Below are 27,660 nucleotides of genomic sequence, written 5' to 3'. Positions count from 1 at the left end.
TGTGTGTGTGTCACTGCCTCAGTCAGTCAGTCAGTGTGTGTGTGTGTGTGTGTCACTGCCCCTCAGTCAGTCAGTCAGTCAGTCTGTGTGTGTGTGTGTGAGAGCTGTCTCCTCAGGAGCCTGTCCTGACAGGGGCTCTGAGCTGCCCTGGGCTGGGGTCGGAGGTTGGGTCGGGGGCTGCGGCTGCGGCTGGGGTCAGGGGTTGGGGCTGGGGTCGGGGGTTGGGGTCAGGGGTTGGGGTCAGGGGTTGGGGGCTGCGGCTGGGGTCGGGGGTTCAGGTTGGGGTTGGGGTTGAGGTTATGGCTGGGGTCGGGGTTGGGGTCGGGGACATGTCCTGTGAGGAGTTGGCTCTCAGGGAGGTGGCTCTGCTCTACCTGGACAGCTCCGGGTCTCTGCACAAGTTTATCGCTGACTGTGCCCTCTACAACGGTAATCTGACCCCAGCAACAACAGATAACTTCTCCTCTACTGTCCTGTGTACTCTCTGCCTGTACTGTCCTGTGTACTCTCTGCCCGTACTGTCCTGTGTACTCTCTGCCCGTACTGTCCTGTGTACTCTCTGCCCGTACTGTCCTGTGTACTCTCTGCCTGTACTGTCCTGTGTACTCTCTGCCCGTACTGACCTGTGTACTCTCTGCCTGTACTGACCTGTGTACTCTCTGCCCGTACTGTCCTGTGTACTCTCTGCCCGTACTGTCCTGTGTACTCTCTGCCTGTACTGTCCTGTGTACTCTCTGCCCGTACTGACCTGTGTACTCTCTGCCTGTACTGACCTGTGTACTCTCTGCCTGTACAGTCCTGTGTACTCTCTGCCCGTACAGTCCTGTGTACTCTCTGCCTGTACTGACCTGTGTACTCTCTGCCCGTACAGTCCTGTGTACTCTCTGCCTGTACTGTCCTCTATCTCCCGCTCTCCTGTACCACCCTCTACATCCCCTTTGCCCTTAGCCTTTACAGTCTGTACTGTCCTCTGTATCCCACTCTCTCCACTCTGCCTGTACAATCCTGTACATTCACTGCCTGCACTCCATCCCGCAGTCCCTCCGCCTCTCCCCCTCCTTTGCCTCCTTCAAGGCCCATCTCAAGACCCTCCTCTTCAACCGTGCTTTGGACCACCCTCCTTCCCCCCTGCCCTACACCCTCCCCGATCCTGACCCCCAGCTCGCGTCCAAAACACTGACTGTCCAGCCCCTTGAGACATCCTCCCGACATGAAAGGTGCTTTACAAACATAATTTTGTGGTTGTTGTTGTCCTCTGTATCCCCCTCTCTCTCCTCTCTGCCTGTCTCCCCTACACTGTCTCTACTATCTCCCCTCGCCTGTACCATCCACTACAACCCCTCTGCCTTCATGAATTGATGATCTTGTTCTCCAGGTGTTTTTTTTCTCTTCCTTTAAAATAATGTGTACCAAAAGGACTAATAATAATAATAATAAATAGATAGATAGATAGATAGATAGATAGATAGATAGATAGATAGATAGATAGATAGATAGATAGATAGATAGATAGATAGATAGATAGATAGATAGATAGATAGATAGATAGATAGATAGATAGATAGATAGATAGATAGATAGATAGATAGATAGATAGATAGATAGATAGATAGATAGATAGATAGATAGATAGATAGATAGATAGATAGATAGATAGATAGATAGATAGATAGATAAAAGGGGAGACTTCAGAGTAAAATATACAAAATATACAGTCAACTCAAATTTGCAGTATATTCTGTGAAGCGCTTTGAGACGTCTCAATGACGTGATAAGGCGCTTTATCAAATGCAGGGATTATTATTATTATTATAAAATGCTTCCCTTGCCTGGCCTACGAAAGTGAGATCAGGGTTTTTTTTTAATTTAAGTTTGTTGCAGCTCTCTATTTCTCTCATCCTGTTTCCCCCTGGTCTATTCTCGACATTTCCTTGAATGCCCTTTACTTTAAGCGCTTTGCTATATGAATGTAAAGTCCTGTAGCTCAGTGGTTAGAGCACTCGCTTTGCAAGCGAGAGACCTGGGTTTGATTCCCAGCAGGGCGAAACCTTGGGCAAGTTTCCTTACCCCAAACGCCTGATAATAATCCCTCAAAAAAAAATTTGTCACTTCAATCCACAACTGTTTGTGGGACACTGCTGTGTGCAATTGGCTGTCAATTCACTTTACAGTCCATTCTGTGAAGTGCTTTGAGACGTCTAGAAGACGTGAAAAGCACTATATCAAATGCAAGGATTATTATTATTATTAAAGTGTATTGTATTGTACTTCTCAAGTATTTATTTCCCCCCTTTTAAACATCTCAACTTTCGATTAAAATGTTCAAGACTGAGGTGGATAGATTTTTTCTGGAGCAAAAGTGGGTAAAGGGAGTTGAGGTACAGATCAGCCATCATCTAACAGAATGGCAAAACAGGCTCGAGGGGCTGAATGGCTTACTCCTGTTCCTGTGTTCCTCATTGATTCTGCATCGACTATAGCCAACTGTGAAAGTTCCCTATCTCACATTCCCACATTCCTTCCTAAAGGAAGCTTGTTTCTGGATTCACTCTCAACCATCTTTAGCAGTGCCATGTTTGGAAACATTTAGCTTGAAACGTGTTGGAACTCTGGAATTCCATTCCAGATGGAGTCCCTGCTGACTCGACCCCCTCCCTCCCTCCCTCCCTCCCTCTCAGGCACCTTCAAAGCCCACCTCAAAACTTACCACTTTGACTGTGCTGTCGGTCATCTTTCCCCTCCCTCCCCAATCTCTTCAGATCTTGGCCCTACGCTCCTGGCACGGTACCTAACCAGAGATGTGAAGCTCTTCGAGACGTTCTCCCAACGTGAGAAGCACAACATGAATGTAAATTGTGTATCACATTTTACAGATTCCAAACAGTGCCATGCCGTTTATCACTTCTACATTTGTGTGAATCCATCTGACCTAACAGAATTGGATGCAAAGCTTGGAAACTGTGTGATACATGACCCTGTATTGGCTGCAAAGTTGTTTCAATCTGTGAGTACTGCACCTGCAAAAAAAAACATCCCAGCAATGCCGCCTCTGTCAATCTGACGTACCCTGTGATTTTATTTTAATATTCGTAATTAATGATACTTTAAAAGAAAAAAATCCAGAATTGTATTGAGATGTTTCTGACTTCTGACACGCATGTCATTGCAGGTTTGCTTTATATCCATCAAGACACTGTCATTAATTCAACAGTTAGAAACAGAGAGTCAGGTAGGTAGATAAGGAGCAAAAATACCAGCCACCTCTTAGTATTGGTAAAAAAAAGAGAGGACCCGGGTTCGATGCCTTGTAGGGCGAAACCTTCGGCAAGTTTCCTTACTCCACACTCCTCTGTTTTCCGAGCAGTAAGTAGGAACCCGGTTGTTAGTTGATTGGCGGATCTCTTTCAGGGGTAATAATCCCTTCAAAAAAATAAAATGATAATAATTTGGTCACTCAATCCACGATTACTCATGGGACACTGCTGTGCGCAATTGGCTACCGTGTTTTGCCCACAAATATACGGTTAATTCACTTTACATATTCTGTGAAGCGCTTTGAGAAGTCTAGAAGACATGAAAAGCGCTATATCAAATGCAAGGATTATTATTATTATTATTATTCTGTGAAGCGTTTTGAAAGGTCTCAACGACGTGATAAGGCGTTATATCAAATGCAAGGATTATTATTGTATAAAAGATCTGCTTGTATGGCTGAATCTTGTTCATCAATTCTATTCAGTGATGAACAGGATTCAGCCATACAAGCAGATCTTTTATACTTGCTCAGCCCAGAACATGGGGTGTCAATGAGTTGCATTACTTCAAAAGTACTGCGGAAAACCGATGTCTGAATTAAGACCGGATTTGAGACTGTTTTCCAAAGTTTTGCGCGATCTTACATTTTAAGACAATGGTCTTAAGTCTAAGATCATGAGGCCTTTGGGCGCAGGAGTTTCTACACTCCTACACTAGCTTCAAAATTAATTAAGCAAAGCTGCAACATTCCTTACAATCGTGCAAATTGCAGGAAGTAACTTGTCCACTGCTAACTTCATTCTGCTTTTCTCTAAGGTCAATGTCGTGCTGAAGCTGACGCACCTGCCCCCACTGCCCTATTATTCACTTAACCTCTGTCGCTTTCCCCGTGGCTACCAGCCTCTGAGATACTACCTGATTGAAGGGCTGGTGACTGCAATAACAACTGTAACAAAGTACACTCAAGGCGCAAGATTCCTTTGTTCCGAGTTGTGCTGCCCCTTTTCTACAGGTAAAAAAATACAGCCTGGAATCCAATTTCAAGGATAATTTACTTTTAAGATCTGATCGGATGCAATTTAATAATAATAATAATTATCCTTGTATTTTACAAAGCGCTTTATCACATTGTTGCAACGCCTCAAGACTTGGGTTGATGGGGATTCTAACTGGAGTTTCTATTCAGTGTACAGTTTTGTTAAATTAGAATAATTTGATAATTAAGTCTAATTTTAATTATCACCTACAAAAATACACACTCACGACACTCCACGCCCTAAATCTTATAAGACGCTTTGATGTTGCAACGTTGATAGGGCACATGCAAGGATTATTTTCATTATTATTATATTAATACAATAGTATGTATCCTTTGTGCTTTACATCATTACTCAACATCTTTGGTCAGGCCTTCAGCCTCTCTGCCCCCACCCTTTGGAACTCCATCCCACAGCCCCTTCACCTCGCTCCTTCCCCTCCATTGCCTCCTTCAAGGCCTGTCTCAAGACCCTCCTCTTCTACCGTGCTTTCGATCACCTTCCTATCCCTACCCTCCTTCCTGATCCCCAGCCCCTGGCTCGGGTCCAATTCCCTGACTGTCCAGCACCTTAGGACGTCCTTGTGACGTGAAAGGCGCTACACAAGTGTAATTTGCTGTTGTTGTTATTTATCCTAGGCTTTAAGTACATTCGAGTGCACACTCCAGGAGCAACAGAGTCTGCAACAGTGCGAAATGACTTCACTTGCGCGTTGTGCAATTCCCCACTCAAGGAGGACCTGAAATACAGAGTTCTGGGTGGTAAGGCGTATGGTTCCTTTTACTCTCATCCTAATTGCAAATGAAGTGCTGTCGGTCGGCAAAAATTGTTGAGAGGCGGTTGTAAATTAGGTCTGTGAAAAATAACTGCCATATACACACGGCCAGAACAGCTCAAGAGGTCAATAAGATGAAGAGTTTGCATCAATCAGCTTATAAATGCATCACTTAAAAATGCTGAAAACTCAAGGAAGTGAAACCGTGCCAATCCAAAGTTACAGACATGCTTTTCCTGTGTGCTGCTCCTATTTTCATTCCCTCTTTTTCTCCCCCTCCCACTTCTGTATTTTTTTTGGAAGAATATTTGCACTCGCATTAAAGGATGTGGAAATGGAATGCTGTACCATTTCAGTCACCCGTTCTCACAAGCAAGTAATCCCAGGATAAATATAACAATAACAACTTGCATTTATATAACAACCCTCAGGGTAGCTTTCCAGAGCGCTTATAGCTAAGATCTGCAGAGTAAAGAACCCTTTACTCAGTCCTCACAATGAAGGGGCGGGGGGGGGGGGGCGGTGAAATTCCGCTTTCAGTAAAGTTAGAGTATGCTTATTTAACAGAAAAATCCTGTTTTCCTGTAAATTGTTAGTCGATTGGCAGATTGCTTTCTGGGAGCAATAATCCCTCAAAACGAAATTTTGTCACTCAATCCACGACTGATTTGTGGAACCCTGCTGTGTGAAATTGGCTGCCACAGTTTGCCCACAAAATACACAGTCAATTCACTTTAAAATATATTCCGTGAAGCGCTTTGAGGCGTCCAGAAGATGTGAAAAGCACTATATCAAATACAAGGATTATTATCATTATTATTATTATTTATCGAATGCAAAGATTATTATTATTAAATTCCACTTAACAGCGGTGCCCATTATAAGTATGAAACCCCATTATAAGTGCACACCACTAACATTGATGAACTTTACCAAACAGTAGAAATGTGAAACTTTGCCAAACAATGGAAATACAAAATGTCACAGCCTCAGCCTGAGAAGAGGGCCCTCTACTGGATTAGTGAGGCTTTTCCATTTCTCTGGTTATCTTTTGTGAATGACTGTTTGAGTGAAATTGGTACCTAATGCCGTAATACAGATAGTTTTCTGCTACAAGGGCTGTGCTGGCAGTTAAGTAGTCACTATCCAACCATCCACAGGACCCTTAAAGCTGGGAGGGAAACTACAAATCCACCCCTGGAAGGAATTCAAGACCAGGTCCCGAAGGTGAAAGGACAGTGAGATAACTCAATTTCAATCAGAATATTCAGGACTGTGGAGTATTCCTCTATAATGCAGTATAAAAATTGAAGGTTGGAAATCAGGCTATCAAATCTTGGTAACAAACTGGCTAAGCTGTTTTGCTGGTAATTTTAAGTTTGTAAGGTAATAATTTAATTTGTAATTTTATAAGTTTTGGGATGTGTCAGATTGTTGATTGCTCGGGCTGGTCTCTCAGTTACTACGATCCATATCAAATTTTCCAGGTTGACACCAGCACATTCATTGTCTTATTTTTCCCACTTGTTTCTGGGCTTCTCACGTGGTGGGCAAAAGAACGTCAAGTCTGTGATTTTTAAGATAACTTTGCCGTAATTTTATTAAAATCAGAGAAACTTGCTAAAGTCCTTTTAAGAAAAATTATACCTTACTGAAGTACTGTTTTGGGACACTGCTGTGCGAAATTGACTGCTGTGTTTCGCCCACCAAATACACAGTCAACTCTCTTCACAATATATTCTGTGAAGTGCTTTGAGACGTCTCAACGATGTGATAAGGAGCTACATCAAATGCAAAGATTCTTATTATTATTACACATGCATATTTGGCTGTTCAAAAGTACAGTGTGATGGAATACATGAAAATACTGCAAATGTGATCCGCTTAAAAATAACCCCATTTACCGTGGAGTTCAAAGTGTTTTATTGTGCTTTCCTGTCACTCACTAAAGGCTATTAGTGAAGGACAAGTGAACAAATCAGTGGCACGTAATAACAGTGAGTTTCAAAGCGTTTGTAGCTGCTTGAGTCTGAATAGTCCTAAGTGTATTGCTCCACGCTTGGCGAGTTCTGTAAGTAGTTTCTCCAGTTCCAGTCTAGACAATGCGTGATGTATAGTACTTGAATTTCTTAATGTCACAACCACAATGTGTAATTAATGTAACTTTGCAACTGGGATGAAGGGTGTGAGTCTGTCCAAAAATTAGTATGTCTAGTCAATTAATTGAACGGCAGGGAGCTGGATAAACATTTTACTGCAGATTCGGTTTGAAAAGAGAATTTCAAACGGTATCGGGAGGAGGGAGTGGTGTGGAGTCTATCTCCAGAGCTCCTAGGTACATTTGATATGATGTGTCCCATCGGTACCTTAAATTTTCATTGTGGTGTATTGATTAGAGCACTCGTCTCGCAAGTGAGAGGATCTGGGTTCGATTCCAGGGAGGGCGAAACCTTAGGCAACTTTCCTTACTCCACATGCCTCTATTTACCTAGTGGTAAGTCGGAACCCGGTTGTTAGTCGATTGGTGGATCGCTTTCTGGGAATAATAATCCCTTCAAAGCAATGGAAAAAAGATGGTTACTCAATCCACGACTGTTTGTGGGACACTGCTGTGCGCAATTGGCTGCCGTGTTTCGCCCACAAAATATACAGTCAGTTCATTTTACAATGTATTCTGCGAAGCGCTTTGTAATGTCTTGAGACATGTTAAAGCGCTATATCAAATGCAAATATTATTATTATCAAATTGACCCCTTTACACTCTAAACTTAAAAATGGGCCACATCATCTCAAGCTGGTGATCACTGAAGAATATTTGCCAGTTGCTTCTTTCGAAAGAGGATTAACTGTTACTGTCAAGTAACTCAAGGAAATGCTGTATTTTTTTAAAAGATAACTTTTGATAACTCTTTGAAACAAAAGTGTGATTGTTATACATCCATTACAGCATTGTGTGTTTTTTTTGGTTTGTTTACATACTGGCAACAAGACAAGCAGCTGATTGAGATGATTGACCCATCTGCCCTTGGTGTTTTGAAGGGAAATGCAGTCAGTGGGTCATGCTCCAGGTATCAGTCTTTCACTGTCTTTCTGAGAGGTAAGTCTGCTTTACGTATAATAACCTGATATCTTAGTTCCACTGTAGTTTAGTTGAAACACCTAATTTGGGGTTTATATGTTCATATACTCGAGCCTCTGCTGGCATAGGGTTTGTGCATAATGCTAAATTAATGCTAAAAGATATATATACAGTCAATTCACTTCATGGCATATTAGGTGAAGGACTTTGAGACGTCTCAACAACGTGATAAAGTGCAATATCAATTGCAAGGTTTATTATCATTATTAATATTATTATTATTCCCATGTATGAGTGAGCCATTATTCCCAGCTGTCTTAAACACACTTCTACCAAAATCAATAACAACAACAAGATTGCATTTATAGAGCGCCTTTCACGTCGGGAGGACATCCCAAGGCGCTGGACAGTTGGCTCGGGACCCGAGCAGGGGGGAAATGGTCAGGGTGAGGGGAGGGAAGGGAGGGAGCGAGGAGGGGGTAGAGAGTCGAGAGGGGAGCTGAAGGCACGGTTGAAGAGAAAGGTCTTGAGACCGGCCTTGAAGGAAGAAAGGGAGGAAGCAAGACAAAGCCACTGGGGGATGGACTTCCAGAGCCTAGGGGCTGAGAGGCTGAAAGCCCGGCCACTGATGGTAGAGCGGTTAGGGCGGGGGATGTGGAGCAGACCAGAGCCAGAGAAACAGAGGATACGGGCAGGTAAGTAGGGGGATAGTAGGTCGGAGGAGTGAGTTCCCGTAGTCCAGCCTTGAGGTGATAAAGGCGTGGACCAGTGTTTCAGCAGCGTGAGGGGTGAGGTAGTGCCATAGTCTGGCGATGTTCCGGAGGTGGTGGAAGGCAATGCCAGCTGTGGCGCGGATGTGGGGAAGAAAGGACAGCTCAGGGTTGAACAGAACACTGAGGTTCCTGACTGGCTTTGAGAGGTGGAGAGTGCAGCCTTGGATGCTGATGCTGTCAGCGCCTAAATCAACTATTTATCCAACTCTTCTGAAGGAAGGCTCCCCATTCATCCCTCCCCACCCCCCCATACCTCCCCACCCCCCTCACCCACACACACCCTTCCCTCCCCACTCCCTCCGCTCCCCGCCGGTAGCAAAGGATACTTCATTGTGATGTTGATCGCACCGTCTGCACAAGACAATGATAAGCAAACATTTTCGAGAATGAAACAATACGACAGGGCAGCTTTTTTTTAAACACCTGAAATGGCACAGTTGATGCCACTGTAAACTGCTCCACCCCAGAGTCCTGCTGACAACAGCAAAAAGTCACCCAACTGAGACGAGGTAGAGCGAGTGACAGACGAGACAGAATCTCAAAATCACAGTCTTCTGTCTCGGGGGTTGTTTAAGGCCGCTGAACACATCATCCCATTATTTCACCTGTGCAAAATAACCTTTTGGAATCATGTGGTTTAGTGGCTAAACAAGCGAGAGGATCTGGGTTCAATACCTGGCACGGCGAAATGCTTGTTGATTGGTGGATCGCTTTCCGGGGGTAATGATCGCTTAAAAATCAATCAATCCATGACTGTTTGTGGGACACTGCTGTGTGCAATTGGCTGCCGCGATTTGCCCACAAAATAAACAGTCAATTCACTTCACAATATATTCTGTGAAGCGCTTTGAGACATTTCGAAGACGTGATAAGGCGTTATATCCAATGCAAGGATTATTTATTATTATTATTATAACCTGACTGCAGCCGTGAGAGTGAGAGTGAGAGTGTACTGGAAGTGTGGATTTCTTTTTCTTAAAATATCCTTTCTTTTAAATCAAAAAAAAGATGAACTTCCTAATAGAATGAAGATGGGAAACAGATACTGTGTAATTGGGATTCCAGTTCACATATACAATGGTTCACAGGTAACTTTGTGCGTGGAAGCAAACAGCATACAGCCCTGCATACTAAAAGGTAAGGCAAATTTGAGTTCTCGAGTGGTATCCAAAGATGTTGGTTGGATGCTAAATGGGCTTGAGAAGCCTAACCCAGAATGCTACTTTTGGCTATGAAGGAGGACAAGACGGCAAAGGTTAAAGGTTGTGAGGGCAGATTTCAGAACAGACACTAGGAAGCAGTTCTTTTACAAAGGAGTTAATTATTAGCTGGAACGAGTTACTATCTGATGTGGGGGAGAGACTATGAGAGAGGTTTAGATGGAGAAGGCCCTCCTGACCTCAATGCTTTCAGAACCTGTATTTTTAAAGTGCAGTCCAGAGTCCTGAACTCTACCACCTTTTCCTAGTAACTACGTCAGCTGTTGACTACCTCTGTGTGTGAAGAAATACTTGCTCCCAGACTACCCTTCACAGCTTGCTGTGAAACTCAGTGTATTACCTGCTCTGAAACCAATCTAATATTCTTGAGTTGTTCTTAATGCCATACCAACCTGTCCGCTCCCTCTGTTTGGCGGGGCACTGACCTGTTCCATGTCCTGCTGCCCTGTCCGCTCCATCATTGGCGGTCAGGAATTCAGCTTTTCTGTCCCCATCCTCTGGAACTCCATCCCCGAATCCCTTCGCCTCAAATCCTACCTCAGCTCCTCCAAGGCCCATCTCAAGACCTTCCTCTTTGACCATGCCTTCAGTCACACTCCTACCCCCAATCCCCCTACCCTCCAAACCCTTGATTCCAACTGCCAGCTTGGTGCAAACCCTTAACTGTCCAATGCCTTGGGACATCTATATATGTTCAGGAGAGAGGATTGGGTGGGGGGGCAGAATACATGTGAGCGTAGAATGCAAATTTTAGAATCCGTTTTCAATCTTTTGTTTACGTGCTGCAAGAAGACGTCTGTTGCTCTGCAAAAAAAAACACACAAGGGAATTGCATAAAAGCTATTCAGACATTATCAGTACTTAATGTCAGTAACAACAACTACAACAAAATTACATTTGTAAAACGACTTTCACGTTGGTAAGACTAAGATTTGTTGACCTTGATTTAGTAACAATGGTAATGTGTTTCTTTTTGCCTTGTTAAAGACCCGACTTCCATCAGTGATAACCTGAAGTGCCTCCTGTCTGCTACTGCCTTTTCACCCTGGAGATTCACAGCCATCCTGGCTGACATCTTTGCTCCACAGATAGTCCCTCCAGGCACCTACCAGACTCTCAAATTCAGCCTGCTACTCAGCTTGGTGCAGACCTGTGAGAAAGAAAAACAGAGAGTGCAATACCTGGACCTTTTAGTTGTTACGGGTGATACGGTTGTAGTGGACAGGTTGTTGTTGCGTTGATTTAATTAGGTTTCAAAGCATACTTACGTACGTCAGTTGGGCTCTCGCTCACTTGGCTTTCCAACACCCCACAACATCGCCCACCTCTGACTCTATCACTACCTCCCCATCCTGGGCTTCTGACTCATCGCGTCCAGACTCGATTATTCTAATGCCCTGCTCGCCAGACTCCCCACCTCCTCCCGACATAAGTTGTAGACCATCTAGAACTCTGAAACCCGTCTCCATCTCCCACACCAGGTTAGGGGAACCAACCACCCCTATCTCCGCTTGGCTCCACTGGCTCCCCATCATCCAGCGGATCAAATTCAAAATCTTCATCCTCACTCTCACATCTCTCCACAGCTCATCCCACCCTGCCACCTGATTGCCCAGACACACCCTCCACTCAATACTCACTGGTCTGCTTCATGTGCATCAGTAAGAGTAAGATTTGTTCCGCCCCACCATTAGTGGATGAACATTCAGCCATTCTACCCTCAACTCTCTGGAACCATCCTTGACCCACTCTGCCTCGGGCTTTCCCTCCTTGCCTTCAGAACTATTCATCGTTCAATCGCTCTTTCAGCCACCTAATTCCCCCTTTCCCCAGTCAGTAGTATGAAGTGCTTTGAAACCTCCTCCTAACATCAAAGGCACCATATAAATGACAATTATTGTTGTTGTTTGTTTATTTATCAATTCTGTTTTGAAGGTGTAATTTAGTCTGTGCCGTGTTAACTTGTGCATTTTAATGTATTTTAATGCAGGCTTTTAACATATAGCCTGGGCCTGGTGCCTCGTGGAGTGCGACATTTGGCATCTTGCGAAATTTTTGCTACAGTCTCCAGAGATGAACACGGGACTGGCACTGCCAATGTTCAGGCTGGCTCTGCCCTGCTCGCCAAGGGAGGAGTCTGTTACCTCGGGGAGCTTTGCACCCACAAAAAAGACAAATTGCAACTGCTCCAGACAGGTACTCGCTCTCCACCGCTGCACGCGTTGCAATAAATCAGAGGCTCCCAAATCCCTCACCGTCTCGAGTTTGAAGATAATTAATTTAACATTCAAAAATCGGGAAGAATTTTTAAAAATTCTTAATTCAAGCTTTAAGAACGTAAGAACATAAGAATTGCTGGACGAAAGAAAAACAAGGTCCATCCAGTTTTCCTCCCACCATCCTAGCAGTCGCATGCACGTGTCATGTCCCAAACTATGTACTGCATCCCAAGATATGATTTCCTAAAAATAAATCTATCTCATTTGATTAAGAACTTCAGTAAACTGCTTCTGAATTCAGATTGAATTTTTAAGCATTTCCAAAATTTGAAAACTATCATTTTAAGGCTGAGGATGACAAAATGATTTCAGTCCTCTTGTGCCTTTTTGATGGAATATCCTTCTGCCCACCTGCTCACTCTGTGTTTGTTGTTTGTACGTCAGTTTTAGAGACAAGGAGCACCACAGTATTCATCTCTGGGAAGAAGTTTGGAGAAGATCAGCAGATGGCCTTTCCGATTGAGTGCAATTTCTGGGCTTTATCTGATGCTGATGCATATCCAAAGAAAACCATGCAGCGAGAAGATGCTGCCTTTGGTTTGGTGGTAGGTCATGATCATTTAGTGCTAGTTGCAGCGTTTGAGCAAGTTGCAGTGTTCCAACATCACCCTCCGTTCAAAAACTTTTATATTTTTGGCCGACTTTTTTTTAAAAGTTTTTTTTTAAAAAAAGGTATAAAACTTGTCATTAGCATCACTGTGTAGGCAAATGATGGAAATTCATATCTACCTCCACTTAAAATTTGATTTGGGTCCAAAAAAAATCTTACTGAGCGTATCATGTTTTTTTCCAAATACATAAGGTGTTTCCCTTTTGGCAGATCCCTCTGCACTGTACATGATTTTTCCAGACCACAAGTTGGAACATGATCTGTTCCTGGAAGAGCTCCTGTAAATGCAGCTGGGAGCATGGATGAGAAAGATTGAGTCTCCTTCCCTCCGAGTGATAGTGTGGACATGTGCTGGCCCAACCGGGATTGGGGATACTCTACATGGAGCCCTGTAGCGTGATAGTTAGAGCCCTCACCGCGAGAAGCCCTGGGCCTGTGCCACAAACACAAAATTCTAAGTGTATAAAAAGGTGAAATATTAATGCTCAGAACAAAAACCTAAATGCACTCAACAGTTGTCATTTTTAAAGACAGTTTGCAAACAGAATTGTTTTCTCTGCTTAGACTATTGTTTCTCATACTAAGAACCATGACTTGTTTTGTAGTCCTATAGTCTTCAACTCTCATTACTTAGCTGATTCAACAATGAAATTTGACCCATTCTCTGGCTCTTGAGAACAAATCTGGATGAGGGGAAGTTTGTGGAAAATGCCAGGGAAGTCAGCCCATTCCTATTGAAGAATCCCATTAAGAAATACTGCAGATTAGACTCATTTATTTTTGGTCAGCCAGGTTTCTGGCACATGTGGAAACCCATCACAATGGTTAAGAGTATCCAAACTAGATTAAGAATTCCACATATATATGTTACACATGGAAATTTCCTTGTGTCTGCACACTCTCTCTGGAGGAACATTCCCTATTATCTAATTGCAGAGAGTGTTAGGCACAGGTTGGCAACAGCAAATGGTTGGAGATTGTTGCATATTGCTTTAATGAGTTAAGTGGCAATTGGATATGTGGCAATTGGACGTTGACAATGAGAAGGAAGCATAAAAGCATTCTAGGAAAGTGACTGGGCAGATTGTGGAAGAGAATGGAAGTGTAAGCTTTAAATAAAGAAACTCGTGAATCTAAACTGTATTTTGGATTTATAAATATTACAGAGATCCCCAGAGTGTGCGTTGAGATATTGCTGGAGTCTACTCAGCTAAAACTGCATATCTTGCCATTAAGATGTCTGACAAAGTTCCTACTCCTTGTCCACCCTCCCCATTAGGAATTTGGCTGAAACAGAAGAGTCCCACTATACATAATCCATAAAATGCTTCACCACATCCTTTTTTCCTACCTCTTGCTCACAGGTCTTTTAATTTATTAGGAGCCAATTAAAATATTAGTTACTGTTAAAGCTTCGACTTAGTGGGCACCAAAAATATTTTGAATAATAAATCCATTCTCTGAGTTAAGTTGTGAAAGTATTAAAAACAAAATGCAGATGAGATTAGAAGTTGCAGACAAGGAGGTTACAATCAAGTCGTGAATAGTTGTTATACATATCATTAGCAGATTTGTTTGGTGGGATGAATTTATTTATTTAGTTCTAAACCCTTACACTGTTTCTGTGCTTATTCCATACCACAGGACGTTGGCTCAGTCCCAGCAAAACTGGTTGATGGCTTTGGTCTTTTGATCTACTGCAGTGAAATCTCCAACTCGCACTCTCCTCTCCCTCTTGTACAGCACATTCTGCGGGAAGCCATGAACTCAGGCCAGCCTCACTATCCAGCAGTGCAGCAGCTCACAGCACAGGATTTTGAAGAGGTAAAACCCTTTTCCCTGAATGCATAAAAATCCTTCAAGTAAATAACCTGGATGAATCTTGTGAGTGTGGTTTTCATCTGCTACCACAATCAGAAAAAGGCTAAGAGCAAAATTGTCTGATATTCAGGCCCATTGTTAGATCTCCACGACCATTACTGTAATATTGTGGAGAGCGCGGGGGAGTGGGATTGATTTGGATAGCTCTTTTCAAAGAGTCGGCACAGACACAATGGGTCGAATGGCCTCCTTCTGTGTTGTATAATTTTATGATTCTATGATATTGTTATTATTACTTTCAGGGAAATAGGTTTAAAAGGTCTTGTGTGTGCATTCAATATATTCCAGGGACAGTCTGGCTTATATGATAGCAAAATCACTTCTACAGCTTGTGGGTTCAATGTCCACGATGGGACTTTGAGTTTACAGTCGAGACTGACTGTGGACTCTAAAGGGATATGGGGTATCTGGAGTTGAGGTACAGATCATCCATGATCTTATAGAATGATGGACTGGGCCCGAGGGGCTGAATGGCCTACTCCTGTTCCTATGACTAGGATAACACTGCATTGTCAGAGTTGTTGTTTTTCAAGTGCAATGTTAAATCGAGTTCCCGTCTGCCTGCTCAGATGGATGTTACACTACTACATGTAAAGCATGTCTCCCGATGTCCTCAGCAATAACTTCCAGATACGTTGCTCATTCACCCCATGGCTGTTTGTGGGATATTGCTGTGTGCTAATTGCCTGCAACATACACAAGATGTTACTTGACGGTGTTTACTAGTGAAGCACTTGGAGGTGTTATAGATGCTGCTGTACCTCTTTATCTGTCTTTAGATTTCACCTAAAAACCCACCTCTTCAACTACAGCTACAAACACCTGTCCCTGCCCCTCCTCTCTTGCTTAGCATCTGACCCTGTTCCAAGACATTATCCAACATAAAGGGTGCTGTATAAACGCAAGTTGCTGTTTTACATTAAATGCAATAATTACAGCATTGTATAATTATTATCATTGCACCAGTGTTGTCCACGTCTAACTGTATTTTGAATGAATAGATTATATCTTTTTTTATTAAAAAAATAATTATTTGTCTGTGTTTAATCAGCTCATCGGGTTTGCCAGGGGACAGCAGGTTGAGTTTAGTCCAGAAGCTGAGAAGCTTATACAAGGTTATTACACAGCAAGTCGAAGGGTCCGAACTGATCCTGTGCGTGGGTCAACAATTTCTCCCATTGCGGTGAAGATCTTGTAAGAACTGTTTGTTGGAAGTTATAAGTTAGTGATATTTTAGTAACATTACTATATCAAACTAAAGAAATTACGGTACATTAACATTAAGGTACATTACTGTATCAAACTAAAGGTATTAAGGAATCACTTCAAAGGTGTTAAAAGTCATACAGATGTACAACGTTGAAGATTCATTTGATCTGAAAAAATCTCAAGGTCAGTAGCTGAGAATGAATTCACTTCCACTTGAAGCTTGTTTGAATTGTAAGGGGAAGGAGGAAATAAAATAGCCCACACCATTCATTCCTCCCTTGTTTAAAAGACCTGTCACTTTAAAAGGACAAGGATATTGTTCAATCATTTTGACAGCACACTATTGAATGTGAATAGAGCTCCCTCAAAATAATCCATCATTCACATCCATATGTCCCAAGTCCCCCTACTGGGTATAAAATAACCCCGAGATAATTCAGTATGAGGAAGATTGCTAACCTCTCACCTCGGCCAGTCAGCCAGTCATTTCTGCTGGGATCTTGGTTCGAGAAATACAACTGGTGTGCAGAGTCCACCACCCATGGGCCTTCCCAAAACAGGGAAGACTTGGTCAATGTAGCCAGCTATTTTAATACAGTAAAAGCTTCTAATAAAAATTTTAAAGTAGTGATGTTAAGTACAACCACAGAGACGGGTGAGAGAAATGGAAAGTTCATGATGGGGTCTAAAGTACAGTCGTCACAACCTGGATTCGTAAAAGATTTGTAACTTGAATCCTGATGGCAACTGGATGTCCACTTCGATACGACCAGAGATAGGTATCAAGTTCCTGTGGGTTGGGGTAATGCACTTTAAGTTCAATCGTTAAGAATCGTTTGCAAAGCTGGGGTGCAGATTCTGTCATTCTGAGGTTGGGTGTACAGCAGATTGTGGCAGTGGGTTAAAAGAATAGTGAAATTATGATCCAATTCTTCCATTTCTCACAAAAACATTACCAAGTTAAAATTTGACCTATCTTTGTGATTAACATGCACTGACTATTATAGTCAAGCCTGTACTTGAATATAGCCACTCTTGCAGTTTGTACATTCAAGCCCCATGTCAGGATTTTGAACTCAGTCTAGGGTGTCACTTCAATGCAGTGCTGGTGGTGTGTTCCATTGTTAGAGGTGCCATCCTTCGGATGAGATGTTAAACCAAGATGCCTGTTCATGTGGAGATTAACAATCTCATGACACTGTTCGAAAAGCAAAGCAAGTTTTTCCCGATAATAATAATAATCTTTGCATTTGATATAGCACCTTATCACGTCTTCAACGTCTCAAAGTGTTTCACAGAATATACTGTAAAGTGAATTGACTGAATATTTTGTGGGCGACACGCGGCAGCCAATTGCGCACAGCAGTGTCGAACAAACGGTTATGAATGAGTGATCAAATTTTTTTTAAGGGATTATTACCCCTGGGAAAGTGAGTCGCCAATTGACTAACAACCAGGTTCCTACTTACTGCTAGGTGAACAGAGGCTTGTGGAGTAAGGAAATTTGCCCAATGTTTTGCCCGGCTCGGGAATAGAACCCAGGTCCTCTCTCTTGCGAAGTGAGCACACTAACCGCTACGCTACAGAACTCCACAATATCCTAGCTGACAATCCCCCAAATAAAATTGGTCACTCATTCCATGGCTGTTTGTGGGACCTTGCTGTACGCAAACTGCCTGCCATGTTTCGGCCACAAAATAGTCAATCCACTTTACAGCATAGCACTTTGAGATGTCTCAACGTGATAAAAGCGCTGTGTGAAATGCAAGGATTACTACTGGGATTATTAAAATACAGTCACTACACTTTACCGTAACCTGTGAAGTGCTTTTAGTATCTGTGAAATATGCTATATTAATAATAATCATGACTATAAGTATACAAGTGTGAGGTGTTTTGTACATTATATTGTCAAGTCTAATTGTATGTATTACCCTATGCTAAACCTTCATTAATTTTAATAAAGTCTATTTGGCCCCGTTACCTCAGCTCTAAAGTTAGCGCTTTAGAGCAAACACTTATATCTATGAACAATTTAGCGAATCTATGCTGCAACTTTTCTATCCTTCCTTATAATGGAGCCATTCATTTGCAAAAAAAAACTTTCTGGAAACAGCCTTGGGGGGAAAAAAAGAGCTCAAATGGCACATTCCTGGCCTCTGAGTCAATTTCAACTTTGTACCACTCTGTTGATAATATCTGACTTTTTCATTTTATTATTAGTCATGACTCTGAGGAGTTTAAAGATTACTAGTTTTTTTGAAAAAAATAAAAATGTCTCAATTTTTTCCAACCTTTAAATGGTTTGTATCCTCATGACCAGAATGTCTGTGTGTGAAGCCCACGCCAAGCTCAGCCTGAGAGCTCGAGTGCTGCAGGAGGATGCTGTCATTGCTATTCTGTTATACGAGACTTCCATCACAGCTCGGCACGGTAGGCAGCTGACTGAGTCCTTGACGCTTAGGAAACGTAGTCTGGATTGTAATTGTTCTGGTACAACACTTTTTACAGCTTCAGGCATGTCCTGTCTGCTGCAAAAGTGCAGCAGAAGTATGGCATGATCCAAACCCTTAACAAGGAGCTAACAAACTCAGGATTGTGATCGGGAGTTATAATTATCCTGATAATAATCCTTGTATTTGTTGTAGCACCTCATCACGTTGTTGAGAAGTTTCAAAGCACTTCACAGAATGTACCATAAACTGAATTGACCATATATTTTGTGGGTGATGTGTGAAGAGGAGTTAATAATAATCCTTGGATTTGATGTAGCGCCTTATTAAGTCTTTGTGATGTCTCAAAGCGCTTTCCAGAATATACTGTAAAGTGAGTTAACTGTATATTTTGTGGGTGAAACGCGGCAGTCAATTGCGCAGCGCAGTGTCCCCACAATCGTGGATTGAGTTAAGGGGAAATTTGGAAGAAATATTATCGTACATGAGTACAAGTGGTAATTGAAACTAATGACCATAACAGTTTAAAAATTGGGTTAGGTATTTGAAGAGAAATAATTTAAATTACCGTGGGGCAAGAGAGGATTTGGAATTTGGGTACATAGCTTCAATTAAGTTCTCACCAGTATGTTTGATGGACCAAATGACCACCTTTTACACTGTAATTTTTATAATCCTATCTGCGCAGGGGCATCAGTTCTGTGTGTGGCTCCCAATGCTGTGTTTCCATTCGATCTGATTGATGAACACAGTCTGAATCAGAGGGACCTGTACCTGACACAGTTTCATCAACACTTATTGCAATTCTGTGCCACATATGCTCCCGGGATGTCGGTGCACTTAATTGAAGAATAATTTGAAAAGTTTTGCCTGCACTCTATTGACAGTTCTTTCAGATTGTTACTTTTTATTCAGCAGAAATTTTAAAACTTACCATTAATTCCCAAACACTTCTACTCAAAGTAACTGAAATTTTAAAGGTAATATAAAGATAACATAAGAATGTTGTGAAATCTAGTTTCAAATCTGTTGTGCTCATTTTGAATGTTATTTAAGATTTAATGTATTTGTATAATATTTGACATTCGAATTAATCATCATGTGAGGAGAAACCAAGTCTTTGCATGTGCCACCCCACATTCTTGCCTAGTTAGGAAGTCAGTGAAGGCGTGTATTCGTGAGCGATGGGGTAAATGCTACATCTGTGATCCTGTTTGTCTTGCTTTACAATGACAAACCTTTGGTCTAATTCTGCATGCTAAACCTTTATAGTTAAGTGTGATGTGAAGAATTGTCTTGAGCTGTTCAAAGGTAATTGGTGTATGAAGGTGGTTTTATAGGTTTTCTGTAACTCATCTAATTTGATGAATTGGAACTATTAATAAGTTAACTTTGTACAGTTTTCAGGCCTGGTTCATTCTGTAAGCTTGTCAGCAGCATGCTTTCTGCCCTCATTTTGTTTCGCTGTTGGGAGGGAAAACATATTTGGGGACAAGTATCCCCAAGAGCTGTAACAAGGAAGCACAGTAATCATCAGCTTACTAAAGCAATACTCATTTCCGTGAGTGAGCTTTTGACCCTCAAGTTCTGTTGCAAAATTTGGAACAGCACCTCCTGTGCTCATTTGCATTTAGTGCTTTGCAAATATTCAGACTCCCATCACAATGAGCGACAGGTTTGACTATATGAGTGGCCAGCGGCCAGAGTTGTAGCCTACAGATTCAGCAAATGCTGTAGACTTGTCTGTAGGGACCAACATGGGCAAAGTAGCTGTAGGTTGAGAAAATGATGGAAAGTGGAGCCTGGATATGAGTTAATTATTAAACTATTCAATTCCTGCACCTATCCTTTATATTGCTTAACCCAAAAGGTACGTCATGTAAATGCAATCAATTCAAATTCTTCTAGTTGTAATTTAAGCTATAACTAAATGTTATAAATTTATAATTAGTTAAGTATTTCTATACATTGCTTCAGGATGCAAGTACATGATTTAGGTGGCATTGTGTTATGATCTACTGTAGTAAATTTGAAAATGTTTCAATGGAATAAATACTTATGTGGAGTTTGCATCAATGCTGAATTCTGATCAACATGTTTGTAACCAATCCCAACCGAGCTGTCAGACAGGAGTTTCTGGAAGGAAACGGGCTCCTCTGCGGGGGATGATAACAACAACAAAGTATACTTGTATAGCGTCTTTCATGTCAGAACAAGTCAGGATGATGGGGACACCGAGTACCCAATTATTGTGGCATTGGCACAGGTCAGGTTAGCTGGTCACCCTCAGTTTACTGTAACTTGCAAGTCACTTGATAGCAGTGCAATGCCCAATTTCCTCAGCAGGCCTCCCGACTGCTGTACTGCCCCCAGAGCAATGATCTCAACCACAATTTTGCTTTGCAAGCTCAGCATACTCTGCCCTGCACACACCATTGTTTTATATTGTCCATCATCAATAATCCATCATTTCTGACTGGACGATGTAGCATTACATCTCAACCATTGTACAAAATAGAACAGTCTGTATATGCAAGAATTTCAGTTTTAATTCCCATCAACCTGAACAGGAAATTTCTTTCATTTTAAAAAGTCATGTAACAAATGTTTATTGTGTTACAACAAATGCAATGTACAGTAGTTCCTGTACTAGGAAGTACAGACTTCTCAATAAATGGGTATATATAAATCCAGCTTAAAACATGTTTTGTCACATTGTGATTTAATCAGCTGCTGATGAAATATAGGTCTTTTCTGAGATCCTCTTTTCATTCTGGAAAAATAAGAGCACCAGTTTCTTAAATTTGTGTACAAATTAAATCAAAATAACACCATGTTATTTCCTCAAAACGTTTTTACCACAGTCTAAGGGATCTACCACACAGACAGAAATTCCATTACAAATGCAATTAATCTATCCTAATTTTAGTGATAGGCATATGGATAACAGATATATAGCTTAATTCAACTTATAGCTTAATAAAACTAATTTAATTTAGTTTTAAGAATTTGTTGCAGTAACCATAACAGAAACAATAAAAAAATGTTAGTTTAGTTTACTCAGTTGGATTTGTATATTGCTGGATGTTCAGAACAAATCATCATTATCCACATGATTTTTTCTATCAGATGGGTAAACGGCAAATTTAGTCATCATAGATCCAGCAAAGTATATTGCATCCTATTGTAGGTTAGTTGTATGAATGCAAAGATTGTAGACAAATTTACAATGGTATAAATACCTTCTTCATAGTCACTCAGATTTTAGATTTTAGACGAATAATCAGTCGCTTAGTTTTCCTTCAGTTAACAGAAGCTGCAGACATTAGATTCCTTCAGAGATTAGAAAAACATTTCTATGAATCAGAAAGTAAAAAAGTCAAATCACTTTTCTAATTTTTAACATTTCAAGTTAGTTACAACATTTTCTTTCATCTATTGCAACCTCTCTCAGGCACTCGTATTTAATCTAGTCAAAATGAACTGATAACCAACTTTTCAATTTGCGACCAAGTGCACAAACAGGAATTTTATTAAAATGGATATATTTTTATTTTGTGTATAGCTACATCTCTAAACTTGGTTAAATATTCAGAATTTATTATTGTACAAGGAACAGTGATTACAGTATTTTTTAGTTGGCAGATTTACAGGACCCAGCCTCGTATTTGTGGTAATCCAGTCTCAATTTTAACATATTGCTGCTGAATCTCAGAGCTAATATTCTCATCATAACAAACAGATGGGTAAACGGCAAATTTAACTCATCATAGATCCAGCAGATTAACAGACTGATTAACTCAAACAATACATATGTGAATTATAAGTTATCCACATCAGGCTTATTTGATAAATACTGAATCTATTTACCTTCTTCGTATTTCCCAAAACAGCACTGCGATCGATATTGCAGGTCATTTCACGATACTTCCTTCTTCACAGTATTTCAGAAAGTAAAAAAGTCAAATCACTTTTCTAATTTTTAACATTTCAAGTTAGTTACAACATTTTCTTTCATCTATTGCAACCTCTCTGAGGCACTCGTATTTAATCTAGTCAAAATGAACTGATAACCAACTTTTCAATTTGCGACCAAGTGCACAAACAGGAATTTTATTAAAATGGATATATTTTTATTATGTGTATAGCTACATCTCTAAACTTGGTTAAATATTCAGAATTTATTATTGTACAAGGAACAGTGATTACAGTATTTTTTAGTTGGCAGATTTACAGGACCCAGCCTCGTATTTGTGGTAATCCAGTCTCAATTTTAACATATTGCTGCTGAATCTCAGAGCTAATATTCTCATCATAACAAACAGATGGGTAAACGGCAAATTTAACTCATCATAGATCCAGCAGATTAACAGACTGATTAACTCAAACAATACATATGTGAATTATAAGTTACCCACATCAGGCTTATTTGATAAATACTGAACCTATTTACCTTCTTCGCATTTCCCAAAACAGCACTGCGATCGATATTGCAGGTCATTTCACGATACTTCCTTCTTCACAGTATTTCTGAACTAGAAATTGGATGAGCAAGCTTGCCACCTCCTACAAAAGTTTCCAATACCCTGTTAACTTATGTGAAGATGTTCAACATTCCCATTCAGCACAAATGTATTTTATCCCTTAGCTAGTTACAGGAGTCAACCTGGCTCAGTTGGTATCACTCAACTCAATCAAAAAGTGCCTGGTCTAATTTACATTGCTCTGGTACTGTTGCATTGTCAAGAGATGCTATACTTCCTATGACACTTTGAACTGAAGTCCTTTCTCATTCAAAATTGATGAGCATTAAAAATATCTCATGGCAGTATTCAAAAAGAGAATGGATTTTCTCCTGGTATCCTGGCCAATAATGCCCCAGATAAAATTAGTCATTTACTTCATAGCTGTTTATGGAACCTTGCGATGTGCACATTAGTTGTTGCTTTCGCCTATAAATGCTGTCACTACACTTTACAATAAAATAGTGAGACTTCAACTACGTGATACTGCACTACATTAAATTCAGGGATTATAATTAATCATCTATTCGGAGTACATTTTACCAGATTGAGAAATATGAAACCAATGAAGCTCTCAGCTAAAAATATACAGTGTTAACAATGCATGTAATTTAAACAGATTTAGAAACTCATAGCTCACTCTTTTTTTCTAGCACTGACCACCAATATTGGAAGACATGGCAACATTTATTGAAATGTTTTTCATTGAGTGAAAAACAATTTTACAAATTGGGATGTCTGCCAATGAAAAACTAAAATATGTAAGAGTAACAAATGGAGTAGGGCACAAACAAGTAAATTTGCTGTCTTGCTAGTTGCAACATAAGGACATGTGAACACATCAGGGCTTTCTTAGAATTAAAAGTCTATATCCCCAACGTTGCTCCAATAGACATTTTATCTGAAACCTATTTTCATTATTCCAAGCACAATTTATTTTATCCCCTCATTTGTGCTGGCACACATTCTTAAGATTTTGAAAGATTAGCTGCAACAAGAATGCAATTAGACATCAACAAGGGTCAGATTTGCATGACCAGTTTTTGGGGTACAATTACAGCTCAAATTCCACATTTTTTTTATTGCTGGTATCTCAGAATTATCATATCCTCATCATACAATCAGATGGGTAAACGGCAATTGTACTCATTATAATTCCAGCATAAATACAGCCCAATTATTTAAATACATATTGTTCTCAACTTAAATTATATTTTTATAAAGTTTCCCCCTAAAGAAAGCTTTTAAATATTTACTGTGAACGTGTTTAATAATGTATCATTTTTATTTATCTTCATTTTCAGCAACAGTACTGTAGCAGATCAAAGGCCATCTCAAACTCAGAATTTGGTATCAGTGTTTTTATACCAGAAATTGGTGATCATCCTTGCTGGCAACTGCAAGTTTGTAATGATAAGTTAGTTAATATGAACACATTCATTGTTCTTAATCAGCACTAATACATTTTACACTTGAACTAGTTAATCACCTTTTCCAAGTAAATACAACATGGCAAGAGATTTTTTTGAAAATTGAACAATGAAACTCTAAATAATGTTCGCAATAGGTTTCCTTTTCTTCCTCAGAACATTCATTTTGGAACTTGGGCGCAACTTTTTTTCAAAACACAATCACTACACTTTATAGTAAAATCCCATGAAGCACTTTGAGAAAGCCACCTGACATGAAAAGTGCTAAATCAAGGGCAATTCTTTAAAAAAAATCATATTGAAAACTTACTGCAGAATAATGAACTTTCATTCATCAGAATTAATGACACCAGTGGTCCTTTACACAACCAGAATTTATTTGGTGACAATAAAACAATTTTCAATGTTGCTGCTGGAATCTCAGAATTATAATATCCTCATCATACAATCAGATGGGTAAACGGCAATAGGTACTCATCATAATTCCAGCATAAATACAATCCCAATTAATTCAAATATATTCTTCTTTACTTAAATTATATTTTTACAAAACTGCCCTTAAAGGAAGCTTTAAAATATTTACTATGAACTTGCTTAATGGTGCATCATTTTTTATATTTACCTTCATTTTTACTGCAGCAGATCAAACGCCTCTCAGACTCACAATTTGTTAGCAGTGTTTTTGTACCAGATATTGGCAATCATCTTTGCAGCCAACTGCAATGATAAATTAGTTAATGTGAACACATTCATTGTTTGTATTCAGCACTAAAACATTTTACACTTAACCAGTTAATCACCTTTTCCAAGTGAATATGGCAAGAGATTTTTTTAATAGAAAAATAGAACAATAAAGCTCTAATTTAAACAATGGTCGCAATAGGTGTCATTTTCTTACACAGAACACTCACTTTGGAACATGGGAGCAACTTTTTTTTCAAAACACAATCACTACACTTTAAAGTAAAATCCTGTGAAGTGCTTTGAGACAGCCACCTGACATGAAAAGTGCTATACCAAATACCAACGTTTTTTTTTAAAAAAATCCATATTCAAAACTTATTGCAGAATAATGAAGTATTGTTTGTTAGTACTAATGACACCAGTGGTTATCTACACAACTAGAATTTATTTGATGATGATAAAACAATTTTCAATGATGTTGCTGGATTCTCAGAATCATAATATCCTCATCATACAATCAGATGGGTAAACGACATAGGAACTCATCACAATTCCAGCATAAACACACCACAATTAATTCAAATATATTGTTCTTCATTTAAATTATATTTTTACATCAATCCCCTTTCAAGGCTTTAAAATATTTACTATGAACTTGCTTAATGATTTTTATTTACCTTAATTTTCATCAAAAGTATCTCTGCAGCAGATCAAAAGCCATCTCACTCAGAATTTGTTATGACAAAACATCATAGAGCTGAAACGTTAACTCATTTTCGATTCTCCACGGATGCTTCCTGAACTGCTGCTTCTGTGTTTATATCAGAATTTGTTATGAATGTTCAGCGTTTTTGTACCGGAAATTGGACGAACATCCTTGCTGCCCACTGCAACAGTTTGTAACGATAAGTTAACGTGAACACATTCATTGTTATTATTCATCACTAACACATTTTGCATTTAAACTAGTTAATCTAATCACCTTTAACAAGTGAATACAATATGGCAAGAGATTTTTTTCTTTAGAGTATAATTTACAGAAAAAATCCTGTCTTTGAGACATCCACCTGACATGAAAGGTGTTATACCAACTACAATTTTAAAAAAAGTCAGTTGAATGAAAGCCTGCATTACAGGTCAGTTTTGCAGGCAACGAAAAAGTTAAATGTGAAAAATAAGAGACTGCAAATGCGTAAACTCATCATCTGCCTACGAGAGCAAGCAACGTCAAGACAAATGGCTTCATCTGGGGTGCCCATAGCATTAAAATCTAAAACTAGCAACTTGATTTTGCTATAGTGGATATTCCTTCTAAAAAACATTTTAATATTCTAAATAAAATCAATTTAATGCATTATGCAGGCCCTCAGCTTTTGTATCATCAATTGCATGTAGTTCCAACTAAACAAACAGGAATTTACATTAATGAAGGACTATTTTTCACAGCGTACATGGCTTACATTTTATGGTTCAAACCTTGTCACATATTCCAAACTTACTGTAGAATAACTAAGTATTGTTTGTTTTTAGTATTAATGAACCATAATTTATATGGTGATAAAACAATTTTAAATGCTGCTGCTGGAATCTCAGAATTATTGTATACTCATCACGTAATCAGATGGGTAAACGACATTAAGTACTCATCACAATTCCAGCATAAATACACCCCAATTAATTCAATACATATTGTTCATTATGTAAATTTACTTGCAAGCAGACTAATTAATGCTACTCACCACAAAGTTATTTGATACATAAATTTTATTTACCTTCATATTCACCAAAACGATACCACAGCAAATGAAATGTCACCTTAGACATTTGAAATGACATACTGAAGTTTTCACATGGTACTTTTGAAGCAGACATTGGTTGAAGATATTTGCCACCATCTGTAACAGTATACAACATGTTTGTTAATCAGAATGGCACTGTACCTATTCAATATTAATATAACTTGTCCTTCAACTAAATAAATTCCCAGTCATGGCTAAATACATCATATCCAACTGAGAATTTTCAAACAACGGAAAGGTGAATCGTAAAATTAGATAAGGTCTACAATGCATGTATTCAAACAAATTTAGTTTTTCTTAGCTCAATTTAAGATGCAAAGTAGAAAATATTCTAAAGATAATAATATACCTTGCATGTGATATAGTGACTGCTTCAACACAGCAAAACATCTCAAAGTATTTTAGTTTTCTGTGAAGTGTAGTGGCTAATTGTAAGTAAATGTGACGCCCAATTTGTCTACAACACAAGCAGATAAGGGGTGAATGACCAATTTAACTGAAGAAATACTGGCAATACACTGGGAAAAACTCATGAACGCAATCCAAAGGAACACAGAATAAGACCTCAATTTAATGCCTCATCCAAAGAACACCACCTCTCACAATCCAGCCCCGAGTGTCATCCAACGCCATAAAATCAAAGTCCCTAACAT

General features: G+C 39.9%; 1 protein-coding gene, 1 long non-coding RNA gene and 1 other non-coding gene across 7 annotated transcripts; 1 reads left to right on the top strand and 2 right to left on the bottom strand.

The window, feature by feature from the left end:
- The first annotated feature begins 322 nt into the window (after positions 1-322).
- Positions 323-19,552, top strand: mcmdc2 (minichromosome maintenance domain containing 2). The gene is made up of 14 exons (XM_007886819.2): positions 323-429; positions 2,874-3,004; positions 3,170-3,229; positions 4,072-4,267; positions 4,931-5,053; positions 8,057-8,164; positions 9,928-10,056; positions 11,127-11,364; positions 12,130-12,335; positions 12,803-12,963; positions 14,673-14,852; positions 15,961-16,103; positions 18,442-18,551; positions 19,260-19,552. The coding sequence occupies exons 1-14, from the start codon at positions 330-332 to the stop codon at positions 19,424-19,426; spliced, it is 2,052 nt and encodes a 683-aa protein (XP_007885010.1). The 5' UTR covers positions 323-329; the 3' UTR covers positions 19,427-19,552.
- A 988-nt stretch (positions 19,553-20,540) lies between these two features.
- Positions 20,541-27,099, bottom strand: LOC103174400. 5 transcript variants are annotated; one of them, XR_006084883.1, is made up of 7 exons: positions 26,981-27,099; positions 25,886-26,095; positions 25,147-25,241; positions 23,025-23,137; positions 22,442-22,505; positions 21,814-21,927; positions 20,541-21,344 (listed from the first exon to the last, which is right to left on the bottom strand). It is a non-coding gene; the product is annotated as an uncharacterized LOC103174400 (long non-coding RNA). The 5 variants fall into 5 exon arrangements; XR_487304.2 differs by having other exon boundaries at positions 21,814-21,904; XR_006084886.1 differs by having other exon boundaries at positions 25,886-26,019.
- LOC121848184 lies at positions 24,936-25,014 on the bottom strand. Its single transcript, XR_006084902.1, has one exon. It is a non-coding gene; the product is annotated as a small nucleolar RNA SNORD87 (small nucleolar RNA).
- Positions 27,100-27,660: the final 561 nt, after the last annotated feature.

Source organism: Callorhinchus milii, unplaced genomic scaffold (assembly GCF_018977255.1).
Source record: "Callorhinchus milii isolate IMCB2004 unplaced genomic scaffold, IMCB_Cmil_1.0 Scaffold2, whole genome shotgun sequence".
NCBI lineage: Eukaryota > Metazoa > Chordata > Chondrichthyes > Chimaeriformes > Callorhinchidae > Callorhinchus > Callorhinchus milii.
The sequence above is the reverse complement of the archived record's forward strand: the minus strand, read 5'-3'. Positions and strand labels throughout refer to the sequence as shown.